This window comes from Eurosta solidaginis, chromosome 1, assembly GCF_040869045.1.
Source record: "Eurosta solidaginis isolate ZX-2024a chromosome 1, ASM4086904v1, whole genome shotgun sequence".
Classification (NCBI taxonomy): Eukaryota; Metazoa; Arthropoda; class Insecta; order Diptera; family Tephritidae; genus Eurosta; species Eurosta solidaginis.
Window position 1 is genome coordinate 281515011 of NC_090319.1, and position 23205 is coordinate 281538215.

General features: G+C 36.9%; 3 protein-coding genes across 8 annotated transcripts; 2 read left to right on the forward strand and 1 right to left on the reverse strand.

Moving 5' to 3' along the window:
* Window positions 1-230: 230 nt before the first annotated feature.
* Window positions 231-1531, forward strand: LOC137240583 (exosome complex component 10 homolog). The gene is made up of 2 exons (XM_067767060.1): window positions 231-1217; window positions 1280-1531. Exons 1-2 carry the CDS (start codon window positions 396-398, stop codon window positions 1529-1531), a joined length of 1074 nt encoding a protein of 357 aa, XP_067623161.1. The 5' UTR covers window positions 231-395.
* A 3233-nt stretch (window positions 1532-4764) lies between these two features.
* Window positions 4765-10712, forward strand: LOC137237384 (exosome complex component 10 homolog). The gene is made up of 8 exons (XM_067760952.1): window positions 4765-5018; window positions 5077-5258; window positions 5402-5782; window positions 8068-9058; window positions 9121-9351; window positions 9505-9681; window positions 9738-10337; window positions 10414-10712. Exons 1-8 carry the CDS (start codon window positions 4881-4883, stop codon window positions 10489-10491), a joined length of 2778 nt encoding a protein of 925 aa, XP_067617053.1. The 5' UTR covers window positions 4765-4880; the 3' UTR covers window positions 10492-10712.
* LOC137237385 (glycosaminoglycan xylosylkinase homolog) lies at window positions 10468-21722 on the reverse strand. 6 transcript variants are annotated; one of them, XM_067760954.1, is made up of 8 exons: window positions 21383-21722; window positions 21187-21325; window positions 20498-21124; window positions 19286-20432; window positions 14811-15143; window positions 12904-13481; window positions 12635-12835; window positions 10468-11085 (listed from the first exon to the last, which is right to left on the reverse strand). In XM_067760954.1, the coding sequence occupies exons 5-8, from the start codon at window positions 15114-15116 to the stop codon at window positions 10878-10880; spliced, it is 1293 nt and encodes a 430-aa protein (XP_067617055.1). In that variant the 5' UTR covers window positions 15117-15143; window positions 19286-20432; window positions 20498-21124; window positions 21187-21325; window positions 21383-21722; the 3' UTR covers window positions 10468-10877. The 6 variants fall into 6 exon arrangements, with proteins under 6 accessions (XP_067617055.1, XP_067617059.1, XP_067617058.1 ...); XM_067760958.1 differs by having other exon boundaries at window positions 20710-21325; XM_067760957.1 differs by having other exon boundaries at window positions 20601-21325.
* Between the last annotated feature and the right edge of the window lie 1483 nt (window positions 21723-23205).

The following is a 23205-nucleotide window of genomic DNA, read 5'->3' on the forward strand; positions in this document are numbered from 1 at the left end:
TGTTTGTATGCGAGAGCGGGGTACTTTTTTAGATCCGATTTTTTTTCGTAATTAGTTTCTTTTTCCGAAGTATGCCTGAAAATGATCAGGATATAAAAGCTCCCACTACCCTGACTTTACTTCCACATTGTTTAATTATATATTATATTACTGTTTCATGGTATGATTCTTAGCGGAAATTAAAGCTAATTAAATAATATGTACCTGCCCATTATTTTCATTTCAGCTGTTTACATCCATATGAGTTTGAACTTATGAAATGGGAGGTACCAGCAACGCAATTGAAGCGCACAAATCCTATCGTACCCGATTAAATAAATGAAACAGAATTACTTTATGTGAATACCATTGAAACATTAAATGTTGCAATCGAAGAGCTACGTCAACAGCGAGTAATGGCTATCGATGTCGAACATCATTCGTATCGTACATTTCAAGGATTTACTTGTCTCGTACAAATTTCTACACGTCACAAAGATTATCTCTTTGATGCCTTAGAATTGCGCGATGAAATGCACAAATTAAATTTGGTATTCACAGATCCAAAAATTGTTAAAATATTTCACGGTGCTGATATGGATATCGATTGGCTACAGCGTGACCTTTCACTGTATATAGTCAACATGTTCGATACACATCAAGCTGCAAAAGCGCTAAATTATGCACGTTTATCTTTATCATATTTACTTAAACATTATTGTAACATCGAAGTGGATAAAACATTTCAATTGGCTGATTGGCGTAGTCGTCCACTACCAAAGGAATTAATATCATATGCACGCCAAGATACACATTATCTTATTTACATATATGATCGCATAACTAATGATTTGTTGGAGGCCAGTAATCAACAATCGAATTTGCTAAGAAATATATATCAGCGTAGTACTGAAATTTGTAAAAAGCGTTATGTTAAGCCCAGCGTATCAGCTGATTCACATATGGATTTGTATCGTACATCGAAGCGAGTCTTTGACAATAGGCAACTTTTTGCGTTACGTGAAATATTTCAATGGCGTGACAGTGTTGCGCGTCAAGAGGATGAAAGTTATGGCTATGTTTTACCCAATCACATGTTGCTGCAGATTTCGGAAAGTTTGCCACGTGAAATGCAGGGAATTCTAGCTTGTTGTAACCCCATACCGCCGTTGGTGCGCCAGAATCTACATGTCTTACATCAAATTGTGTTGCGTGCGCGTGAACAGCCATTAGTAAAGGTGTTTAGTTTTTGAAATATACTTTTTTTTCATTTTTTTACCTTCTTTTTATTTTCGTGTAGCCTGTTTTGGCAACGGAGGCAATTCATCGCGTTGCCAGCACTAACATCAAGGATTATAACAGTAAATTGTATTGCCCACATGATCTCTCGCACAATGAAGAATTTCGCGATGATCTGCCAACGTTACTAAATTTTCGAAACAATCCCATACTACCGTCGCCTGCTAAATTACGCGTAAATATGGTTAAACCTATATTGAGCATTTATGAATCACCCGAACAATTTGATGAGGTGAGTGCTGGAAGACGATAACTAACCGCGCCCCTCTGTATATTTGGCCTTTTATGTGTTTCTTTTCAGCTTTTGTTATTTTACTTTTCAGCTTTTTTTATTTTGATTATTGAACGTTAGGGTAACCGGTCATGTCCGGTTCGGTTAAGTTTTTTCGTTAGATTGGTTTTTTGCTTTTTTTTTTTTTGAACTTTTGCATGTAGTTTTGAATTTAACGGTCTGTCCGTGGCATCCGGTTCGACCGGATCGTTTCTTTTGAATTGATAAGCTTTTTGAGTCGGTCTCTGCGCTTCTGTCAGGGTTTTTTTGATTTTGACAGTTGGTTTTGAATAGGCATGATATGACCATTTTTTTCTGTTTATGGCGCAGGAACAGTAAGGTTGGCAAGGACCCGCCCAGCCGACAATGACTAGCCACTGTGCACCACAACATCATGCCGACCGCCTTCCTTACTGCTTCCACCGAAAATGCGAATCCATAACAAGTGGCTCAAATTGAGAATAACAGCGTACTCAGCAAAAGCGAGATTTTTTATAATGCAAAAAATGCTATTACTTAAGTTGAAAAAATGTAATTAACAACTTGTGTTTCTCTAACTAGACTAGGCTCAAAAGATTCCAATACTACAGTATTTTCACGAAAATAAAATAAAATATATATAATTTAATTTTGATGAATTACGCTTCATTACTGCTATCAACCAGGTGTTTATTGCTCACAATAAGCAGCTGTCGGTTTTGGTGGTACTACCTTGCAGTTTTTTTTTTTTTTTCAACTCCACCTCAACTTTATATTCAATGTAGGATATCAACTGGAGAAATGTGTTGAATATTCATTTGAGAGCTGTACATTTCTCAAAATCTATCAAAGTGGTTATAATAGGGTAATAATTTGATAATGATATTAACATTGGAGATCAACTCGAGAACTCTGAATCTTACAAAAATTCTCAAAGATTGGATAGTGATTGGAGAATGAAGTTGGATATCAACTCGAGAACTATCTGTTTTAAGAATAATTAAATAATGATATTGGATATTACCTCCGGAGCTAGATATATATTTCGCTGTAGAAAGATCTTCTAAATGTTGGTTGGGTAAACAAAATCCAGCTGTTGCCGTATATACCAATTATCTGGAATATAAAAAACCAATGTTGCCGCACAAAAAAGCCTACCCTAAAGGCGGCCTTAAACTGTGACTGAAAAACTGCTCAGTAGTTTAGCTGGAGTTTAAATTTGATTAGAGTTTAAGCAAACTTAGTTTGCTACTGAGTGGTTTTTCAGTAGGTGGTTAAGCTAAGCTAAACTAAGTTTGCTTAAACTTTAGTCAAATTTTAACTCCAGGTAAACTACTGAGCAGTTTTTCAGTCACATTTTGAGGCCGTCTTCGGGGTAGGCTTTTTGTACGGCAACATTGATTTTTTATTATCTAGATAATTTGTCTCAAATCAACACAGAAGATTGCGCATTCACGAATTCAAAACTGCTTCGTTCTGTCACAATTGACTGCTTGAGCAAATGAAAGACATTGTGAATGATAACTAAGTGTGATATCTTCTGCATATACGTCAAAATTCCAAAGTGATTGGATCACCTGATTTGTATTTGACTATCGCTGTCTCATTCTGTATCTCTTTCTATCACCCGCTGAAGATAGGCGCCGCCATATTGAACACCCTGTCAAAACGCTAAAAAGTAGCCATATTGAACATCCTGTCAGGCATTTGACAGATAAGATATCACACTTAGTTATCATTCACAATGATGAAAGAGAGATAGAACAAAATAAGAGCTAAAAGAAAATTACGTAAAAATTGCACATAAAAAACAGCTGATCTTTTGTTTACATGCGCATTGCGCAATCTTGTGTGAGTGATTTGTAATAATTTGTAGATACGGCAACAGCTGGATTTTGTTTCCAAACAAACATAGAAAAAATTCTCCAGCGAAATATATATGTATCTAGTTCCGAAAGTGATATCCAACATCATTATTTAATTATTCTTAAACCACATAGTTCTCAAGTTGATATCCAACTTTATTCTCCAATCACTATCCAACTTTCTCGAGTTGATCTCCAACGTCATTTGCATTTTCAAATTATTATTCCAACCAATGCGCGGACTTTTAAGGAGATTATGATGGTAGACGAAAAATTAAAATAGTAATAGAAGTTGGTAAATCTTTTTTTTCCAGAAAACAATAGCTATAGTTTATATTTGTAGAAAACAATTCATAATTTATTGTAAAACAAATAAAGCACATTTCACGGAAATAACATTTAAAAAAACATGTAAACAAAACAAAAAAATGCATGTAAATTTTTATATACACAGCTTGTGCCTATATGATAGTTGCTGTTTTCCTCAATTTCGAGCTTGCAATACTGACGAAAATTTACCGAAACGTCTAATTACAACAACATTTTTCCAATGTACAAAAAATATTGCCACAAAATAACAGACTTCGGCATGTTATCGTTTACTTGAAACTTTTTTTATTTTCATAAACAAATTTATTTCTTATTTGAATTTGTGCACAAATTTTTCATAATTGGTTAGGGTTACCCTTTAATGTTATTTGGGTGTGCTCGGGATTATATTTATAAATACGTTTACCTAATGATCGCAGTATTTGGTATCAATGCGGATATATTGAAATGAAAAGTTTGTGTTTATTTTTGTTTTCAAAATGGACGACGTAATTATTCCATTTTTGTGCGAAGAAGAGGAAAGGAAAAGAAAAAGTCGCGGCTATGGGTGCACGACGTCTCATCCTCTATATATGAGGATGGAGAGTTTAACACTCTTTTGCCCAGATTGAAAAAAGATGGTGCAAAATTCTTTGCATGTATTCTTATGGGGCAATTCACACCTAGCAGCAGCAGCACTGCGCGACACTTCCCAACGCGGCTTTTTTGCTAGTTGATCAAATTTGCCGCGCTGTGCCGGGTCGCGCAGTGCTGCTGACGCTAGGTGTGAATTGCCTCATAAGAATACATGCAAAGAATATTTTGTAGTGCAGTGCAGTGCTGCGTCGTGCAGCCTAATGTGGCCTACCTTAACTCTGCCAGATCGGCCGTTTAAGCTCAGCATAAACTTCAGTTAAAGTATATTGAAAAACTGCGAAATAAGTTTACGCGTAGTTTAATTGACAAACTGAGTTGAACTTGTACTGAAAACCGTACCTTACAAGCAGAACAAAAACTATCTATAGATGTCGCGTCAATAATGCAACCCTGTGCTATTGTTATTTTTCATTATAAATTTTTTCCTTGTCAAAAAAAAAATAAGCGTGCGTTTTTCACAGCGAGATAAAAGTTACTGTAATTTTGGTTTCCACAAATTATTTGCCTAAAAATTGTGCAAAATGGCGCCAACCGAAGCACCTGAGGAACAGATAGAAATACCGGAAGAAGATACGTCCACTTCTTCGGTGGAACAAAGAAAGAAAACTGTTAAATTGACGCCGTTGGGAAACTTCCCATCAATAGAAGAGTTTGCAAAGGTTAGCAAAAATGATTATAATAATTGAAATAAGTTCAAATGCTTCTATTTTCGCTCAGAATGGTTTGTCCGAAATAGTGGAGGCAACAAGAGTAGCCAATTCCTTTCCACAAGGCTCCGCGCGCGATCTATACTGCGCCTATCCCACATTCGGACGGGTTGTGGATGAACAATCAGATCGCATTTTTGGATTAATATCCAAGGTGTTGAAATGGCAAAATGTTAAGGGTAATATACAGCGGTAAGTAGTGAATAATTATATCTTGTAAGGTGACATACTCCAAGAGCAATGCAAGGCCTACAGTAAGTGAACTGAATTTGCAGAGGGTTCAAATAAGAAATTCTTCGATAAAATTTCCCATTTGTGCTTTTTATATTTTACAGACGTCAACAAGATGAACAATTCGAAATGTTGCTGGAGTGCAACGATGTTATGATGGAGCGTTTAAACTCAAATTTAGATGAATTAGCTGGCATTAAAAAGAATCCACAAACCATCGTTGTGGAGTCACATTTTAACGTAACACCTAGTTCTACCACATCGGGATCTGGTGCCGGTAGTTGGAATTTGAAAAAGAATGAGACATCGCCATTAGCGGCGCGCTTAATTACTGCAAAAAACATAGCAAGACCACAATTAAAATTCAAAGCTGCCGTAGACAATAGCGCACTAACGCCATTCATGCCAAGAATAAAAGACAAACCGAATTCATTGAAACCATTAGCTGTACTACCTGAATATGACAACAGTGGAAATATAGTGAGGTGAGTATGAATGATAAATATTTCTTTTTTTGTAGGTAATAAAGCGAGACTTGCTCTATTGCTTTTGTTATTGATATTAGAGAAAAATTGTAAGGTTTACAAAATGCGATGGTTACTAGGACATGTTTCTGAATTTCACTTCTTCATCAGCTAGCTTTTCGGGAATTTTTCTCTAATATCAATAACAAAACCATTGTGTAAAAGCAATAGAGCAAGTCTCGCTAAATTACTTAGATATGATTTACATTGATACAAAGTTAACATTGGATACTGTAAATCCAAACAAAATGTTAATAAGCTTTTAAAAGCGCACCTAAAATTCAACACCATTAGGTTAAAACAGAATACAGAATTGTATATGCCTGCATGGTGAATGAAGTGAATTATAACAAAAGGCAACACTTAGAGACCAATTGGTGGGTGAGCAGCGGGACATTCATATGGCTGAGTAGCTAAAGGCATCTGCCATAGCACTTGTATGAATGTTGGAGTTTCGAGTTCAATGCTCAGCTCCCGAAAAGCTAGCTGATGAAGTGAAATTCAGTAACATGTCCTAGTAACCATCGCCGTTTGTAAACCCTAAAATTTTTCTCTAATATCAATAATATTTATTTTATTTATTTATTTTTTTTGATTACTGTTTGATGAAATTAGTAATAACCACTGTAGGGTTATCTACTTATATTAAATATACTGTAATTTTATAAAATATTTTTGTGTTAAATAAAAATTAAATGTAAGGCGCGATAACCTCCGAAGAGATCTAAGGCCGAGCTTCTCTTCCAATTTGCGTCGTGCTCCTCTTGATTTTCCCTACCAATTGGCCGGGCGGGACCTACATGTTTTATGCCGACTCCGAACGGCATCTGCAAGGCAGATGAGTTTTCACTGAGAGCTTTTCATGGCACAAATACATCCGGAGCACTTGCCAAACACTGCCGAGGGGCAACCCCGCTTAGAAAAATTTTCTTCTAATTTAAAAACCTTATTTCTAAATTTTTGATGTTGCTTTGCCCGGGGCGTGAACCCAGGGCATACGGTGTGATAGGCGGAGCACGCTACCATCACACCACGGTGTTACATTACTTTAAATATTCTTTCAAAAAGAAAATTTTTTTGTCAGTAATTTTTAATTTTTTTTTAAGTGAATATATTTATTTAAATAATAAATAAAATTTTATTTAAAAATATAGTTTTATATTAACATATATAGTGTTAAACTATATTTTTATTAAGAATTTATTCGTTATTAAAATTAAATATTTTCACATTTTAAAAGGTCTAAAGTAATTGATTTGAAAATTTTCATTTTGAAAGAACATTAAAAGTAAAGTGAAATAAAAATAATTTACAAAAATACAGTATATTTAACTTAAGTAGATAACCCTACAACCACAAGCTATGTATGTTGAATTGATAGCTGTCTAGAAGATTCCCATGTAGGTATATCATCAACGTTTTATTTTGATTAAAAAAAAGTTTTATGTGGCGGTAAATTATTAGAGCGCAATATAAATACCACTTTCATCGAATAATATGCTTAGGGAGAACTGTTACAGCACAAACAATATAAAAACAGTTTTTAACAACAGCATACGTCGGTCCCTTATTTGTTAAGTCAGAGTAAAGGATGCTTCAGCATACAGGACGGCATTGCTTTTATTTGACTCGATTAATTCATTATCTTTTCCTGATAGACATTTAATAGGTAAAATTTATTTCCGGGACTTCTTTTTAAACATTGAATTTTTCAGACTGTTGCTAGGAGGGATTTGATATTATTATTTTGTTAAATTGCTAACGAAAGCAGCGGAAAAATTATTTCAATAGAGATCCCAAAGATCTTGAGATTTATTACCATAAACGGTTTTGGTCATCTAAATGGCAGTCGAAATATCCAGACGTATTCCACTTAAGATTTCTAACAGTGAGAAGCTCGCCATTCGTTCTAGTACTTTTTCAGAAACAGGAATATTTTTAGGGATCAATTGCGTTTTTAGAACCTTTCAAACCACTTTCCTTTTCTGAGTTCGGTACTTTTTAAGAGTCGGGTAATTAATTGTTTGTATGCGAGAGCGGGGTACTTTTTTAGATCCGATTTTTTTCGTAATTAGTTTCTTTTTCCGAAGTATGCCTGAAAATGATCAGGATATAAAAGCAACCACTACCCTGACTTTACTTCCACATTGTTTAATTATGTAGTATATTACTGTTTCATGGTATGATTCTTAGCGGAAATTAAAGCTAATTAAATAATATGTACCTGCCCATTATTTTCATTTCAGCTATTTACATCCATATGAGTTTGAACTTATGAAATGGGAGGTACCAGCAACGCAATTGAAGCGCACAAATCCTATCGTACCCGATGAAATAAATGAAACAGAATTACTTTATGTGAATACCATTGAAACATTAAATGTTGCAATCGAAGAGCTACGTCAACAGCGAGTAATGGCTATCGATGTCGAACATCATTCGTATCGCACATTTCAAGGATTTACTTGTCTCGTACAAATTTCTACACGTCACAAAGATTATCTCTTTGATGCCTTAGAATTGCGCGATGAAATGCACAAATTAAATTTGGTATTCACAGATCCAAAAATTGTTAAAATATTTCACGGTGCTGATATGGATATCGATTGGCTACAGCGTGACCTTTCACTGTATATAGTCAACATGTTCGATACACATCAAGCTGCAAAAGCGCTAAATTATGCACGTTTATCTTTATCATATTTACTTAAACATTATTGTAACATCGAAGTGGATAAAACATTTCAATTGGCTGATTGGCGTATACGTCCACTACCAAAGGAATTAATATCATATGCACGCCAAGATACACATTATCTTATTTACATATATGATCGCATAACTAATGATTTGTTGGAGGCCAGTAATCAACAATCGAATTTGCTAAGAAATATATATCAGCGTAGTACTGAAATTTGTAAAAAGCGTTATGTTAAGCCCAGCGTATCAGCTGATTCACATATGGATTTGTATCGTAAATCGAAGCGAGTCTTTGACAATAGGCAACTTTTTGCGTTACGTGAAATATTTCAATGGCGTGACAGTGTTGCGCGTCAAGAGGATGAAAGTTATGGCTATGTTTTACCCAATCACATGTTGCTGCAGATTTCGGAAAGTTTGCCACGTGAAATGCAAGGAATTCTAGCTTGTTGTAACCCCATACCGCCGTTGGTGCGCCAGAATCTACATGTCTTACATCAAATTGTGTTGCGTGCGCGTGAACAGCCATTAGTAAAGGTGTTTAGTTTTTGAAATATACTTTTTTTTCATTTTTTTACCTTCTTTTTATTTTCGTGTAGCCTGTTTTGGCAACGGAGGCAATTCATCGCGTTGCCAGCACTAACATCAAGGATTATAACAGTAAATTGTATTGCCCACATGATCTCTCGCACAATGAAGAATTTCGCGATGATCTGCCGACGTTACTAAATTTTCGAAACAATCCCATACTACCGTCGCCTGCTAAATTACGCGTAAATATGGTTAAACCTATATTGAGCATTTATGAATCACCCGAACAATTTGATGAGGTGAGTGCTGGAAGACGATAACTAACCGCTTCATTTCATGTCTATCGATCTCTAAGTACTTCCGTTTCTTATGAGTTTTAAGCTATTCCGCTATTTATGCAATCTCGCCACGAACTTTGATTATTAAGTGATTCAACTGCTTGTTTTTTTCAGATTGAAGATAAAAGAAAACAAAAACATTTACTTAGTAGTATTAAATTTGTTAGTCCATATCAGCGTTATTTGGCTGTATTACCTTTGGCAGAAAAAGAAAAGGCAGAAGAAGCCGCACGCATTGAAGCTGAGAATAAGAAACGCCAGCTATGTCCTGATGCACCGTCAGCCACCGAGGTAAATGTATTTATTTTTAATTTTCTCTACCTGGCTTCTCACTTCTACACCTTTAGTTGGGCATAAAAGCAGAGCCTGCTGCCGCAAATGATGATGATTACAATTTGCCTATAAAAGAAATGTTGAAGCGCGCACACAGAGATGCCACAGAGAAAAAGAGCCAAACAGAAGCAGATAATTCATGCGAACCGAAGGCGAAACGTTTTAAGTGCGAAACACCATCTGATGATAAACTGAAGTTTGTTAATTTACCGCCTACTAAAAAAGAACAACGACAAGCTAATAAAAAAGTGCCAAACATAATGCAACAGAAAAGTAACGCAAATGCTGAAACCAACCAAATTAACAACTCGGTACATACGATAAGTGATGATAATGACGAGTCTGATAGTGCACTTGAAGAGGCACCATCAACATCACAGTGGCAAATGCAGCAGCCACAACAGGTAGATGCAATGCCCAAAAGACAGCAACAACAGCATAGTGGCAAAAAAAAATTCAAGAATAAGAAAAATCGCGGAAAAAGTTTTCAATCCTCTGATAAACCGATTAATGATGCTAAGAATTTTGATTACAAAAGTGTAGATTTTAAAAAATTTCAAGGTGGCGCGCAACGCGCTAAAGGAATGGAGCTAAAGTCACAATTCCATGGAAAAGTTAGTTGTGATGTTTGTGTAATATTTGCAAAAAAAAAAATTACATTAAAATTTTCCCCTTCTTTTTTTATTGCAGAGTAATTCAAATAAGGCAAATAATAAAAAGTTTAATAAATTATTTACATTCAGCAACATGAAAGGTAAAAAATGGTAAATTGACTTTATTAGGATTGCAACGTCGCTTAAAACATTTACGTGTATACAGCTATACATGTGTGCAGTTGTATGTACATTAAATTTGTATACACATTAAATTAAATATTTTTTACGTAATTTACATTATTCTTTTTGTATTAACAAATATTAAACATATGTTTGTAAATATCGTATATATATATAAATAAAACTATGAATGCTAAGTGCAGTGTGTGACAATACTTTGCATTAAAATTTTTTAAATATAACTACATACTTAAATTTTAATATCTACAGTTCTACTATGTATGTATTGGAATTCAATAGGTTAGGAATTAGCATTTACATATAATACATACACACAACTTCTTTATATACTACATACATAATGCTTATCATTTAAAACTATAATTGCTTAAACATTTTTTCGCCTTCTCTGTCCATGCAATATTCGACAACTGCGAAAATTACAAGTAATCTGCGTTCAACGCCACGTTTGTGTTTGTCTGTAATTAACGGCGCGAGCGGATCATGCTTCGAAATACGCTCTATTAGTTCGGTGAGTACGCCGCCAGAAAACACTTGCAAGCGATCCCAAGTTGTTTTGCGAATTCTAAAATTATAGACATATATATATTGTTTCAGTTATAATAGAAAATTTTTGGCAAAAAGATTTCCACTTTTGTCCGATTTGATCCCGAAAGCAATTATTAAATGCTTCGGAGGTGTGACGTAGTGAACTATCTCAAAAGGAGATAGTTTCAAATGTTTTAAATACAAACCCGAAATGATCAAGAGCCCATCCCAAACGGCTACGTAAATAGTCCGTTAAAACAACCCCGAATGCCGCTACCCAGTGGAAGGCGAATCTCTGTGCGCACTGATCCCGAAAACGTTGCGGAAATCCCGAATTTAGACCCTACAAGATTCCGAAACATTCCCAAAATCGTTCTGAAACGGTGCAGAAATAACCCAATTACACTGAGACTAATAACGACTTATAAAAAAGTGTCTGGGTGTTTTCCTAAATTGCTCCGATCTAAATTTATATGAGCCATATACTCATAATCATTCGCAAAATCAATACACTTGGTTATACCGATAAAAAAAAATAATTCCAAACTGTTACAAGAAGCGTGGGATACCAACACCCTTAAAAAACTAGGCAGTATATCCCTGCAGTTTATTGGCTTGTTGTTGTTGTTGTAGCGATAAGGTTGCTCCCCGAAGGCTTTGGGGAGTGTTATCGATGTGATGGTCCTTTGCCGGATACAGATCCGGTACGCTCCGGTACACAGCCCCTTGAATCTGGTATTTTAGTCGCCTCTTACGACAGGCATACCTACCGCGGGTATATTCTGACCCCCTAACCCGCTGGGGGCTTGTCACAAACACGTTTATAAATTAATTAAAAAGTTACTCTTCCCAGGTGCGTGGGACCGTCATTTGTATTTTAATCAATACCCAGTAGATCCTCCTAGATCATTGGCTATCTGTATGTCAATTTAAATCAAAATTTGGGTGTGAATTGTAATATTTTCCCCATAATTTATCTCCATAAAATTTACATCTGATTAGTTTATCAATTTTTCTCATTTTTCTAAATACTTTCAGCCATTGCATTCAGTCGCGCCAGATATCCCTGTTTCGCGATAACCAATGGAGGTCAGGCCTTCCTCTGCCAACTCAATCGAGGTATCTCCCTTCCCCTGCTTCGAAACAGCGGTGTCGACTGAAATACTTTCTTGGCTGTCTCATATTCTCTCGACACTGTTCATGATTCCGAGCCATACATCAGGACAAGTAAGATGAGCGACTTTTAGGGTGTGATTTTTGTTCTTCGAGAGAGGAGTTTACTTTTCAATTACCTACTCAGTCCAAAGTAGCACTTGCTGGTTTCCAGTCTCGAATTTTTATCCGTAACAGTGGCGGGGCTGCCAAGGCGCGAATGTGCCGATTCTTTCTTGGATAACAGCAAGCACTTACTCTTGTCCTCATTTTCCGCCAGACCCATTTTTGTTTTTGTTTGCTTCTTTATCTAAACCAGAGACGCAGAACTCACAGCGCGTTTGTTCAGGCTCTTATACCATTTCAGTAATACTATTTCGGTTTGGGCTTCCATCTTAAATACAAAAATTATTTCGTTTCAATCGTGTACTTACAAACAACATTGATAAAGTGGCGCCAATATATCGAGATGGTCTTTATTTGGATTACCAAAAGATTTACCATTATCTATAAGCACTAAACGTTCATCACGTGTTTCATAATGATGCCGATCACCATTTTGTAACAAATAATCAAATATTGCTGCATCGATTAAATCTAATAGACGTACAGTTTCCATTTTATCTTTGAGCGGTCTAAAATTACAAAAATATTATAATTGTTGTCTCAACATTCTACTGCACTTCATGTTATCTTCACATACTTGCAATAATTCATATCATCCTCCCAGGGTGCACGCTTATCCTCTTTATAGGTGCGTTGCCATGGCGAGCGACGTTTTGCCAATGCACCCGGTATAATGTAAATAAGTACTCCTTCAATATTATTTTGCTCATCCCCACAAACTGTTTCTTCCACGTTGCAATAATGGCACTTACCAAAAAGGCAATACTGTTCAGTGCCGTTTTCTTGTTCAGTGATTGTCATTGAATTCTTGAGTTCGCTATCACCTTTTTCATAAATATCTGTTTTTAAATTTACCACCCGCCCAACAACTATTGGTGTCCAACGCAAATCTAGCACAGCACCTAAATAAAACGCGTACACCTCTGCTATGTGTCGATCTTTGCCAGCATATACGGGACCCTCAATCACAGCAGTACGATCATACCATTGTGGTTTGAATATTACCTTCTGTTTATTCGACAAACGCACAAGCAATTTAAGTTGTGTACCACGTGCCAAATTTGTCGCTTTAGTAATGGGTTCAAGGCGTAGTGTTTGTAACAGTTGACCCATGGAAGCATCATATTGCGGATAGATTTCATTTTCTTGTGGCCACTAGAGATATAAAATACAATGTGAATTGAAATTAAAACAGGAATATTGTATACTAGCTTATTCCCGTGGGTTCCACCCCACGTTTCTTTAAAAATATGCAAAATAAATAACACAAATTTTAAAGTTATTTTAAGGATGTGCATTTGCGAATTTAGGTACTGCTGAAACCATAGGATATACAATATTTTTTGTAAATTATTTGGAGTATAAATAAAAAGATTTTTTGATAAGCCAACTCTGGAGTATGCTGCCTATAATTGGCCATGGGTGAAACATGAGTTGGTAAGATTGACTCCTACCACAGCTAATGACTGTCCTTGAGCTTTATTTGTAGACATTGCGAAAGCCAACCTAATAGAAAATTTGAGGCGTTTGAAATTTAAAGGCATATCTGTCGGTATTAATTGAATCCTTGGTATGAAAACTTTGTTGTTTTCGAAATTTTCCGATCAAATCATTGCTTCAATGACATTGGAAGTTTTTTGATGATAAGTTTTGTCGCATTACATAAACGCGGAGGATTCAAATTACGAAGCATAATATTATGGACCCTTTTTTAAGGATCAATCGATGAGAAGGAATTCCTGGTGGCTCCAAGGAGTTAAGAAACTCAACCGGACAACGCACAGCTTGCGTTTCTTCCACGACTGTGTCAATGGATTGATAAGTAGTATCGTTTGTTTGAATTTTATATAGATATAGAAGATGTAGACAGACTGAAATTAACAAAAAATTTTAACGCCGGCAGATTACTAAACGTCCAAACGGAATAACAGCCAAACTCAAGTCTGTAGTTAAACTTTAGCGGTTAAAATAACCTAAGTTTGTACGGCAGCCATAGCTCTCAAAAATTCCATTTGTAGGGAAGGTGCCACTCCTGCTTTTACCCAATTCCACATTTTACTGGAGGTGTTAGGACTTAACGTCATATAGCTCCTTACCAATTTGTATTATCCTACCATTACTACATCCAGAGATATAAGGTATGATATCTTCCATTTGTATGGGAGGTGACACGCCCCCTTCTCCCTTACCCCACATTTTCTTGGTGGTGTTAGGGATTGACCTCTTATAACTCATTACTGAATTTCAATGATCTAGCCTGAATACCTTCAGGGTTATGCAGTATCAAAGATTCCATTTGTATGGCAGGTGCACGCCCCTAAATTATTTTTAGCCTATGGCTATTCCTGGAAGGTTTCAAGTGGGTTGTGCAAATTTGGTTGTGATCGGTCGATCCGTTTAGGACGCAACCCGATCTATACCTACAACATACATACATACATAATTTGAATTTTATATATATAGATATGTACATTTATTATTTACCCAATTGGCTATATCCCACAGCACGGACGCATTTTCATATGATGCTGGTTTATAATTGTTCAACAATTTATTACGATACATAAATAAGCGTGGATTACGATTTAAATATGCCGGATGTAGCTCACGCATTTTTTGTCGTAGTATATTTTCCAAGGCTCGTGTACTGCCCACATGTGGTAGCTCCTCTGCGTTGAGGTAGTACATGAAATAAAAATTGGCGCCAACAACTACGCAGACCAAACTAGTTAAAGCAATTACAATGCCCACTGTACGTTTGTTTGCAGCCATTTTTAAACAAAATTCCATGCGAGGAAATATTGATTTGTATGAGCTCTGTATAAATGAAAATAGAAAACCAATCGAACTATAAAAGCATGCTGGACGTTTTGTTCTTAAATAGATATTGCACGAAGCCAATTTTAGTCGAAAGTAGCCTCCAAAACAGATGTTGGCTTTTAAAGTTCGAAATTGGACCCATATATATTTTTTTAAAAGATTGGGTTTATAGATTAAAACTAAACTCCAACAACAAAAAAATCACTGCGAATAAGTGTTTTTTAAGGTTAGGGCCGAACCGGATGCGGATTCGGAGGCAAAGCATTAAAATGCATGAAAGTACATGTTACGCTTGAACAGAATGGCCAATTTCTTTGTGGATGCGTTGTTTAACCCTTTTGTAAAAAGGTCGCTCTTCAGGCATTTGTGCGGTCACTAACGGAATTGGCAGATCTGGTCGTTGGTTAGGCTTCGAGGTATGGCCTATGGGCTTTCTGTCTTCGGGCGCTCTAGCCTTCCTACCAGGTTCGACTTTATCCTTGACATGACGGAATATTGTGTGCCGATAACTCCTCCCTGTGCAACTTTCACCCCCGTCATTCTCTCCGAGAAAGGAACGAGGAAGGGGACTCATCTGGGGCAGGGGACCATTTAACTTGTCCACGGATGGGTAGCAGTTGGACGGAGAGGTTGGTGGAGGTCTTTTGTCAAGAGTTTTTAATAAATAAAAAATATATTAGGGTGCGTCCAATTTCGAACTTCTAAAGCCTAGATTACGCTTTGGATGTTAACTTTGATAACGGGGAAATTACTAGTTTTCTTATAGATGTAATATACAATTATTATATTAGGGCGGGTCAAATTGTATGGGGAGATTGGGATATAAAATGTTCTAACAAAATTAGGGAGGCTCGAAATTCATTTCAGACCTATGGTCCCGTGGACAATATTACTCAGTATGACCCATAGATTCAGAAACTGGATGTGCCCCTGAAGTTTTTTCCCCCATTTTTCCCCATACAATTTGACCCGCCCTAATATATATATATTCTATATATATAAAAAGAAGTGTACATTTTGATTGTCACTCCATAACTCGAGAGCGGATAGAAAGATTGCCATGAAATTTTTAGGAAAGATACAGGAAGGAGAGATGATGGTTAGTTGCTTTTGAAATCCCAAATCGGTTTAGCCATATACATATATATAAAAATCAAATTCTGTGTGTGTGTGTGTTCGCTATGGAAACGTATTTCCCACACATCAATCATCACCAAATTTTGGTTATGGGTTCCTTCGATCAACGGGAAGGTTTTAGGCTAAAAATAATTTCGATATATAAAAGGGGCGTGGCACCTCCCATACAAATGGAATCTTTGGTACTGCATACCTTTGAAGGTATACATGCCAGAACATTGAAATTCAATGAGGAGTTATATGAGGTCAATCCCTAACACCACCAAGAAAATGCGGAATTTGGAGAAAGGGGGCGTGGCACCTACCATACAAATGGAATCTTTAGTAATGCATAACTTTGAAGGTATACATGCCAGAACATTGAAATTAAATAAGGAGTTATATGAGGTCAATCCCTAAAACCACCAAGAAAATGCGGAATTGGGAAAAAGGGGGCGTGGAACCTCCCATTCAAATAGAATCTTTGGCACTGCATAACTTTGAAGGTATACATGCCAGAATATTGAAATTCAGTAAGGAAATTGGGAAAAAGGGGGCGTGGAACCTCCCATTCAAATGGAATCTTTGGTACTGCATAGCTTTGAAAGTATACATGCCAGAACATTGAAATTCAGTAAGGAGTTATTTGAGGTCAATCCCTAACACCACCAAGAAAATATGGAATTGGGAAAAAGGGGGCGTAGCACCTCCCATACAAATGGAATATATTATACTGCATATGTCTGGATGTCCTAATGGTAGGATATATAAAATTCGTAAGGAGCTATGTGACGTTAAGTCCTAAAACCTCCAGTAAAATGTGGAATGGGGAAAAACTATGGCTGCCGTACAAACTTAAGTTATTTTAACACCTAAAGTTTGACTGCATTGTTGAGTTTACTGTTATGCCTTTTGGACGTTTAGTAATCTGCCGCTGTTAAAAAAATTGTTTAGCTTCAGTCTATCTACATCTTCTATAAAAATCAAATTCTGTGTGTGTGTTCCCTATGAAAACGTGTTTGCTATACTTCGATCATCACCAAATTATGGCTCGAGGTTTCTTCGATCAAGACGAAAGTTTTTCATATTTCAGAATTTTAAATTTAAATGTTTTTGTTTTTTGGCTATGCGAAAGAACTATCTTGCTCCCAAAAATGATCATGTTAACAAAATCAATGATCGCTTTCAAAATCAATTTCCTGGTGAAGTGACGAAATATAAATCGATCGACACAGTTACAGATGAAGATAAAATTGTGAATTATCCAAATGAATTTCTATACTCCTTAGAACCAAAAGGAATGCCTGCGCATATATCAACTTTGAGAATTGGCTCACCAATCATGCTTCTTCGGAATGTAATCAAAGCAACAATCAACAGAAAATTTCACCAAATATGCGTTCAAAATTCAATTCAATTTACAGAACAATAAATTAAATTATCAACAAACAAAACAGAAAAAATAACGCAACATCCATTCGATCTCGGGCGTTACAACGTGCGCCTGGTAATGCTAGTATTGTATAAAAACATTCTAGGGGTACCCTGGTCCACGTTTTGGCCTATATCTCGAGACCCTAGTCACCAATAGGTATGAAAACTACCCTGTAGTAAAGCACTCAGCAACAGCTTTCATTTGATATGCATATTGTATAAACACATTCTAGGGGTGCCCGAGTCCACGTTTTGGCCTATATCTCGAGACCCGAGTCACACAGGGGTACGAAAAATACTCAGTATCAAAGTACTCATAAACAGATTCCATTTGATACCCATATTGTACAAACACATCCCAGGATTACCCACGTCCACGTTTTGATCTCAAGTCCCTAGCCAGAACGGGATAAAAAGTATCGTATGTCCGTTCCCTGGTTATAAGCTACCTCTCCACCAATTTTCAGCCAAATTGGTTCATCCGTTCTTGAGTTGAGTGTAACTAACACGACTTTCTTTTATATAGTAGTAGCTTTACCAGGCGCACGTTGTAACGCCCGAGATCGAATGGATGTTGCGTTATTTTTTCTGTTTTGTTTGCTGATAATTTAATTTATTGTTCTGTAAATCGAATTGAATTTTGTACGCATATTTGGTGAAATTTTCTGTTAAAACATTTTATTCTTGTATCTTATTTTATATTATTGTATTGCTTTTACCGCTGATGATTGTTGCTTTGATATCTTGATCCATAATCGAACCACCTGTCCGACAAGGCGGTTGTTGTTGTAGCGTTAAGAACACTCCCCGAAGGCCTTGGGGAGTGTTATCCTTTGCCGGATGCAGATCCGGTACGTTCCGGTACCAAGCCCGACCATCTCGGGAACGACAAGGCGGTCTCAGAGGTCTATTATTAAATATGAGGATAAGGAATCTTTCTCTATCGCGGTGACCCTTGCTGATAAGGCCACTATTTGTTTGCGAGGTGGCCCGTTGACGGGAAAGCTCAGTTGAAATACAGGTGGTTATGCCCCTAGCTGCAAGTCATCGAATACGCAGTTCTAGGTTACCGATAGACAGCATTAAGAAGTTATCCCAGCGGGTTAGGGGGTTAGAATATTCCCGCGGTAGGTATGCCTGTCGTAAGAGGCGACTAAAATACCAGATTCAAGGGGCTGTCTAGCGCAACCCTTCAGGTTGCCAGCGCAATATATAGTTTCTCCAAACCCATCAACCTCACCTATCCGCGGCGAATCCTGTTTCACTAACAGACGAGGCTCTGGCGACCCCAACCTCCTCATGGAACTTGTGGGTGGGGAGGGAGGGAATGGCCTGAAGGTTTAATGTGGCCACATAAAACGTTCCCGAAATGGTCGCGCTAGCACCTTAATGGTGCTGTGGTACCGGATCTGTATCCGGCAAAGGACCATTACATCGATAACACTCCCCAAAGCCTTCGGTGATCAACCTTATCGCTACAACAACAACAACAACAACAACATTAGAAGTTTCACTTGAATAAATGTTACTCATACGCCACGCCATACATGGAAATTTAATTGCAAGTGCATACAAATGTATTTACTTACATTTTCACCTTTACAAAACCCACAATATATTTCTCAACACACTTCCGCTTATTTTCAGTGCACTTTTCATGATTTCATAAGACTCATATCATTTTTAATTGCCTTGGTATAAGCCTTTGCAACAAATGATCACGCAACTATTACAAATGTTTATACCATCTTTTTTAGCCTTAGTTCATGTCTGCTATGCGCGCAAACATCATCATTATCATAATCGCTGACAGCGTCATTATATGCGAAATTTTGCCGGCAGCTGTTGATCGTTTGATTGTTTGGGTTGATATTGGTATATTTTGTCGATGCCGCTTTTAATGACGGTGACAAACTGATCAAAAATGTGCGCTAATAATCAAATAAAATATTTTCGTTTATCCCTTAGCTTGTACTCACGTCATCGATTCGAATATGCGCTTGACAGTATTTAAGAGGTGAAGTGTTAAACATTTCGAAAAATTTTAATTTTAATTTGGCATTGCGCTTGCTACTTTTCATTGATCTTACATATGCATACTTGTGTGCCTATGTATCATGCATATTTATGCATTTAATTAAGTGTCTGTGAAGACAAATACACGTGGCATGCTGACTAGCTACTTCATGGTTCTGCGTTGTTTTAGGTTGTTTTTTTTGTTTTTTTTTTTTTTTTTTGAACGTATTTTAATAAACGAGTATAATTAGCTGGTATTGTAGCAGAAGGTATAATTAGCTGGTGTTTCAGCTTTATGATTTCCTGCATTTGCTTGATGTACTACGCATGGTTTCTGATGAGCTTATTAATACTATTATTTTAACTGCAAAAATGGCTCGAAGTATTTGGTATATTTGCGTTTCGCATTCATATATGTTCAAAACAAATACGCTAAATTTTATTGTTGCTGTAACGGCTACAAGGCTAAGGTGTGCACCGCCTATAGGTGCTTGTTTCGGCTGAATCGTACTATGGTGAGCATAAACAAAGTAAATTTGGAGTTTATTTATTTTCCTTTTGCTTAAATTGATTCCTTTTTAGGATCTATAAATAGGTATGCATTTATGTGCAAGTACATATGATTGAAGTGAGCTACGAGTTAACCAAAACTTTTCTCCACGCATTAGTTTACATTCAAAAAATTTTCCAAAAAATCCAGAATACTTCATCGCATGTTATCTGCAAAGGAAAAATTATATAATATTTTTATGGTACATAGTACAAATTTTAAAATACTTGATTACACTAAATTCAATTTCCCACCAAGTACAATTCGCATACATACAAGAGATACTCAATATATTTGATACGCTATTCGCTAAAGAATAAAATTACGGAGCTCATTACTGTTAGTAGGTCTCCAAAGCAGTTTTTGGTGCACGAAACTAACTTTCAATATTAGCTTCTTTAATTTAAACACAATATATGTATTATAATTTCTATTAAATATTTGTACCCGACAACATCTCGATGCGTTAACGTTTGGTATACTTCTGTACGGGCCAACAAATATGCATTGTACAATATGTATTAAAGCGTGTTTGGCGTGTTCGCTATATTTGCAATGACAAATGACGAAGATAATGGTTGTAGTAGTGCTTTTCTGATGGTGACTGTTGCTTAGAATAGCTGTTAGACAAAGTACTTTCGTTGCCCTTCTTGTTGCCTTTGGTCTGCGTCAACGTTTGAGTTTCCGTTTTTATTTTTTTGCTTTTCAAAACATTTATTAATTATGGCACTTGATTTCAATTAAATTACATTCTATTGTATAAAAATGTTCCTCGTATGTCTGCGAACAAATCTCTGTCCGTCGTGTGAGCTCAGTTGATGGTAAGACAAAACATTAATGCGTGTACAGCAGCTGCCTCACACTGCAAATGCAATATATTTACAAACGTTAATATATAGGTAAACATGCATAAAAATAAATCACAATTAGCAATTGGCAATGAAAACAAAGTGCATATTTGTAGAGAGTTTGTACACATATCGTCTCAACTCATGGCCGGTTATACAAAAATTCGTCTACTTAAAGTTGTGCTCGGTTTACACATATCTTGCTGTTGGCTCTTCTGCAAATGGAAAAGAACGATATACAAATAATTTTTTGATATTTTTCATTTTATTACGTTTGCAACAGCTGTCCAAGCGCAATTTTCATTATTGCCGGATAGAAGTTAGCCACGGTGACGATGACGCAACACACGGCGTACGCATCCAAAAGTGTAGCGGCGTTGATTCAAAGAGACTTTTGTGCGCCACAAGATTTCACTTTTTATTAGTGCATTTATCGCCTGAATTTTGTTTAACAGGGGTCGACTGCTAATACGCGTACAAAAATATCGAGAGGTGTCAAAAGGCGCGTATTGACTTACAATAATAATCCGTAGTTTACTAAAAAGAATTGATTTATATATTGCTCAGCAATTTTGTTTTTTGGCTTTACACAAATAAACGGAGAAAATACCAAAAATAGAATATAAACATTTGGTCATCTTGATCAGCTGATCATTGTTATGTTTACAGTTTTTAGTGCTACCACACCCTGATGGCATACAGTGGGCGCTTTCAGAGAACAATAAGGCCCAGTTTTCAGTAGTTGGTTAAGCTAATCTTTAACTAAGTTTGCTTAAACTCTAGTCAAATTTAAACTCCAGTTAAACTACTGAGCAGTTTTTCGGAACAAGTGCAGAATACAAACATTTGTATTTGTATTTGTATTTGTATTTATTAGGCAATTCATCCCAGCACAACAATTTGGCAAAAATTATTTTACAGTGCTAGTCGGTAAAAGGCATAAAATAGGAACAATTTAAACTTGAAACTTAAAGCTAATGACTATGGCTAAGAAAAGGTTACAATAAATAATATATTTAATAAATAGTAAATAAATAAAATAAACGAATGATAGAGTACATTTGTTAGAATAAATCAGTATTTTAATTGTCTAGGTTATTATAGAAACTTGTTAATTCTTTATTGAAGAGCAGAGCATTGCTTATAAGCCTAAGTCTAGAAGGGAGCGAGTTCCAAAGACGTATGGAAGTAATGAAGAACTAGCGATCAGATATTAGCATACGATGTCTGAAGTGGGTAAGGGGAACAGATCTATACGACTGGAGAAAATTTTCGCTTCCCAAGGCAGTCGGTTCTATGTACCGGAGCGACTCGGGATTTTTCCCGACCAAGGACCGTCATTTCAGTGTGACCCCATCTAATTTGTTTCGTCCCTCCCACATATTGTCATCCTCCAAGCAGCTCCTTGCAGCAGGACTACTCCATATCCTCTTACTCCGGGAAGGCATCGAATCCAGTCCGGGTCCGTCTCCTGACCCCGGTCCTGAGAAATGGTTTTGCTGCATCCGCCGGAAAAGAATCTTTTTAAAACGGTCATACTCTGTTTAGTGTGTCTCGTGCAAGGGATGGTTGCATCGGACAGGTTGTTCTGGGCTTGTTCCCAAAACCCGACGTCCACGTAACTTTTATAAATATTTTGTGGCTCCTTGCTGTTCACGCCCAAGGGCGTCCCGTAGTCTACGTCTAAGCGCCCCCCACTACCTTCCAGCAGCCCCGCTGCTCAGCAAGCCACAAGTACCCGCTGCTGCTCGCGCCCCACGGCGCCAACAACTCAAACAGCTGCTACCACTCATAACTACAATCTTCGTAGTAGAGTCGGAAGCAATGCTGAGCAACAGCCCCTGCCCCCGTCTTCTCCGGCAGCAATCGTGTAGGTCAGGGAAACAGATTCTTAGTCCCTACCTCCGTTTGCACCGTTTGCCAGCACAGAATATATATGTTTGCGACATCCGCCCAATGCAGCTCCTGCCTTGGGTGGTGCCACTTTCCTAGATGTTCTGGTATCCGCGACGGCAACCCCCAGACGGGTTTCATCGCGCCATGTTGCCAGGTCGCATACCCAAATTATCCGGGTACCCCAATACTTGCCCAAGGA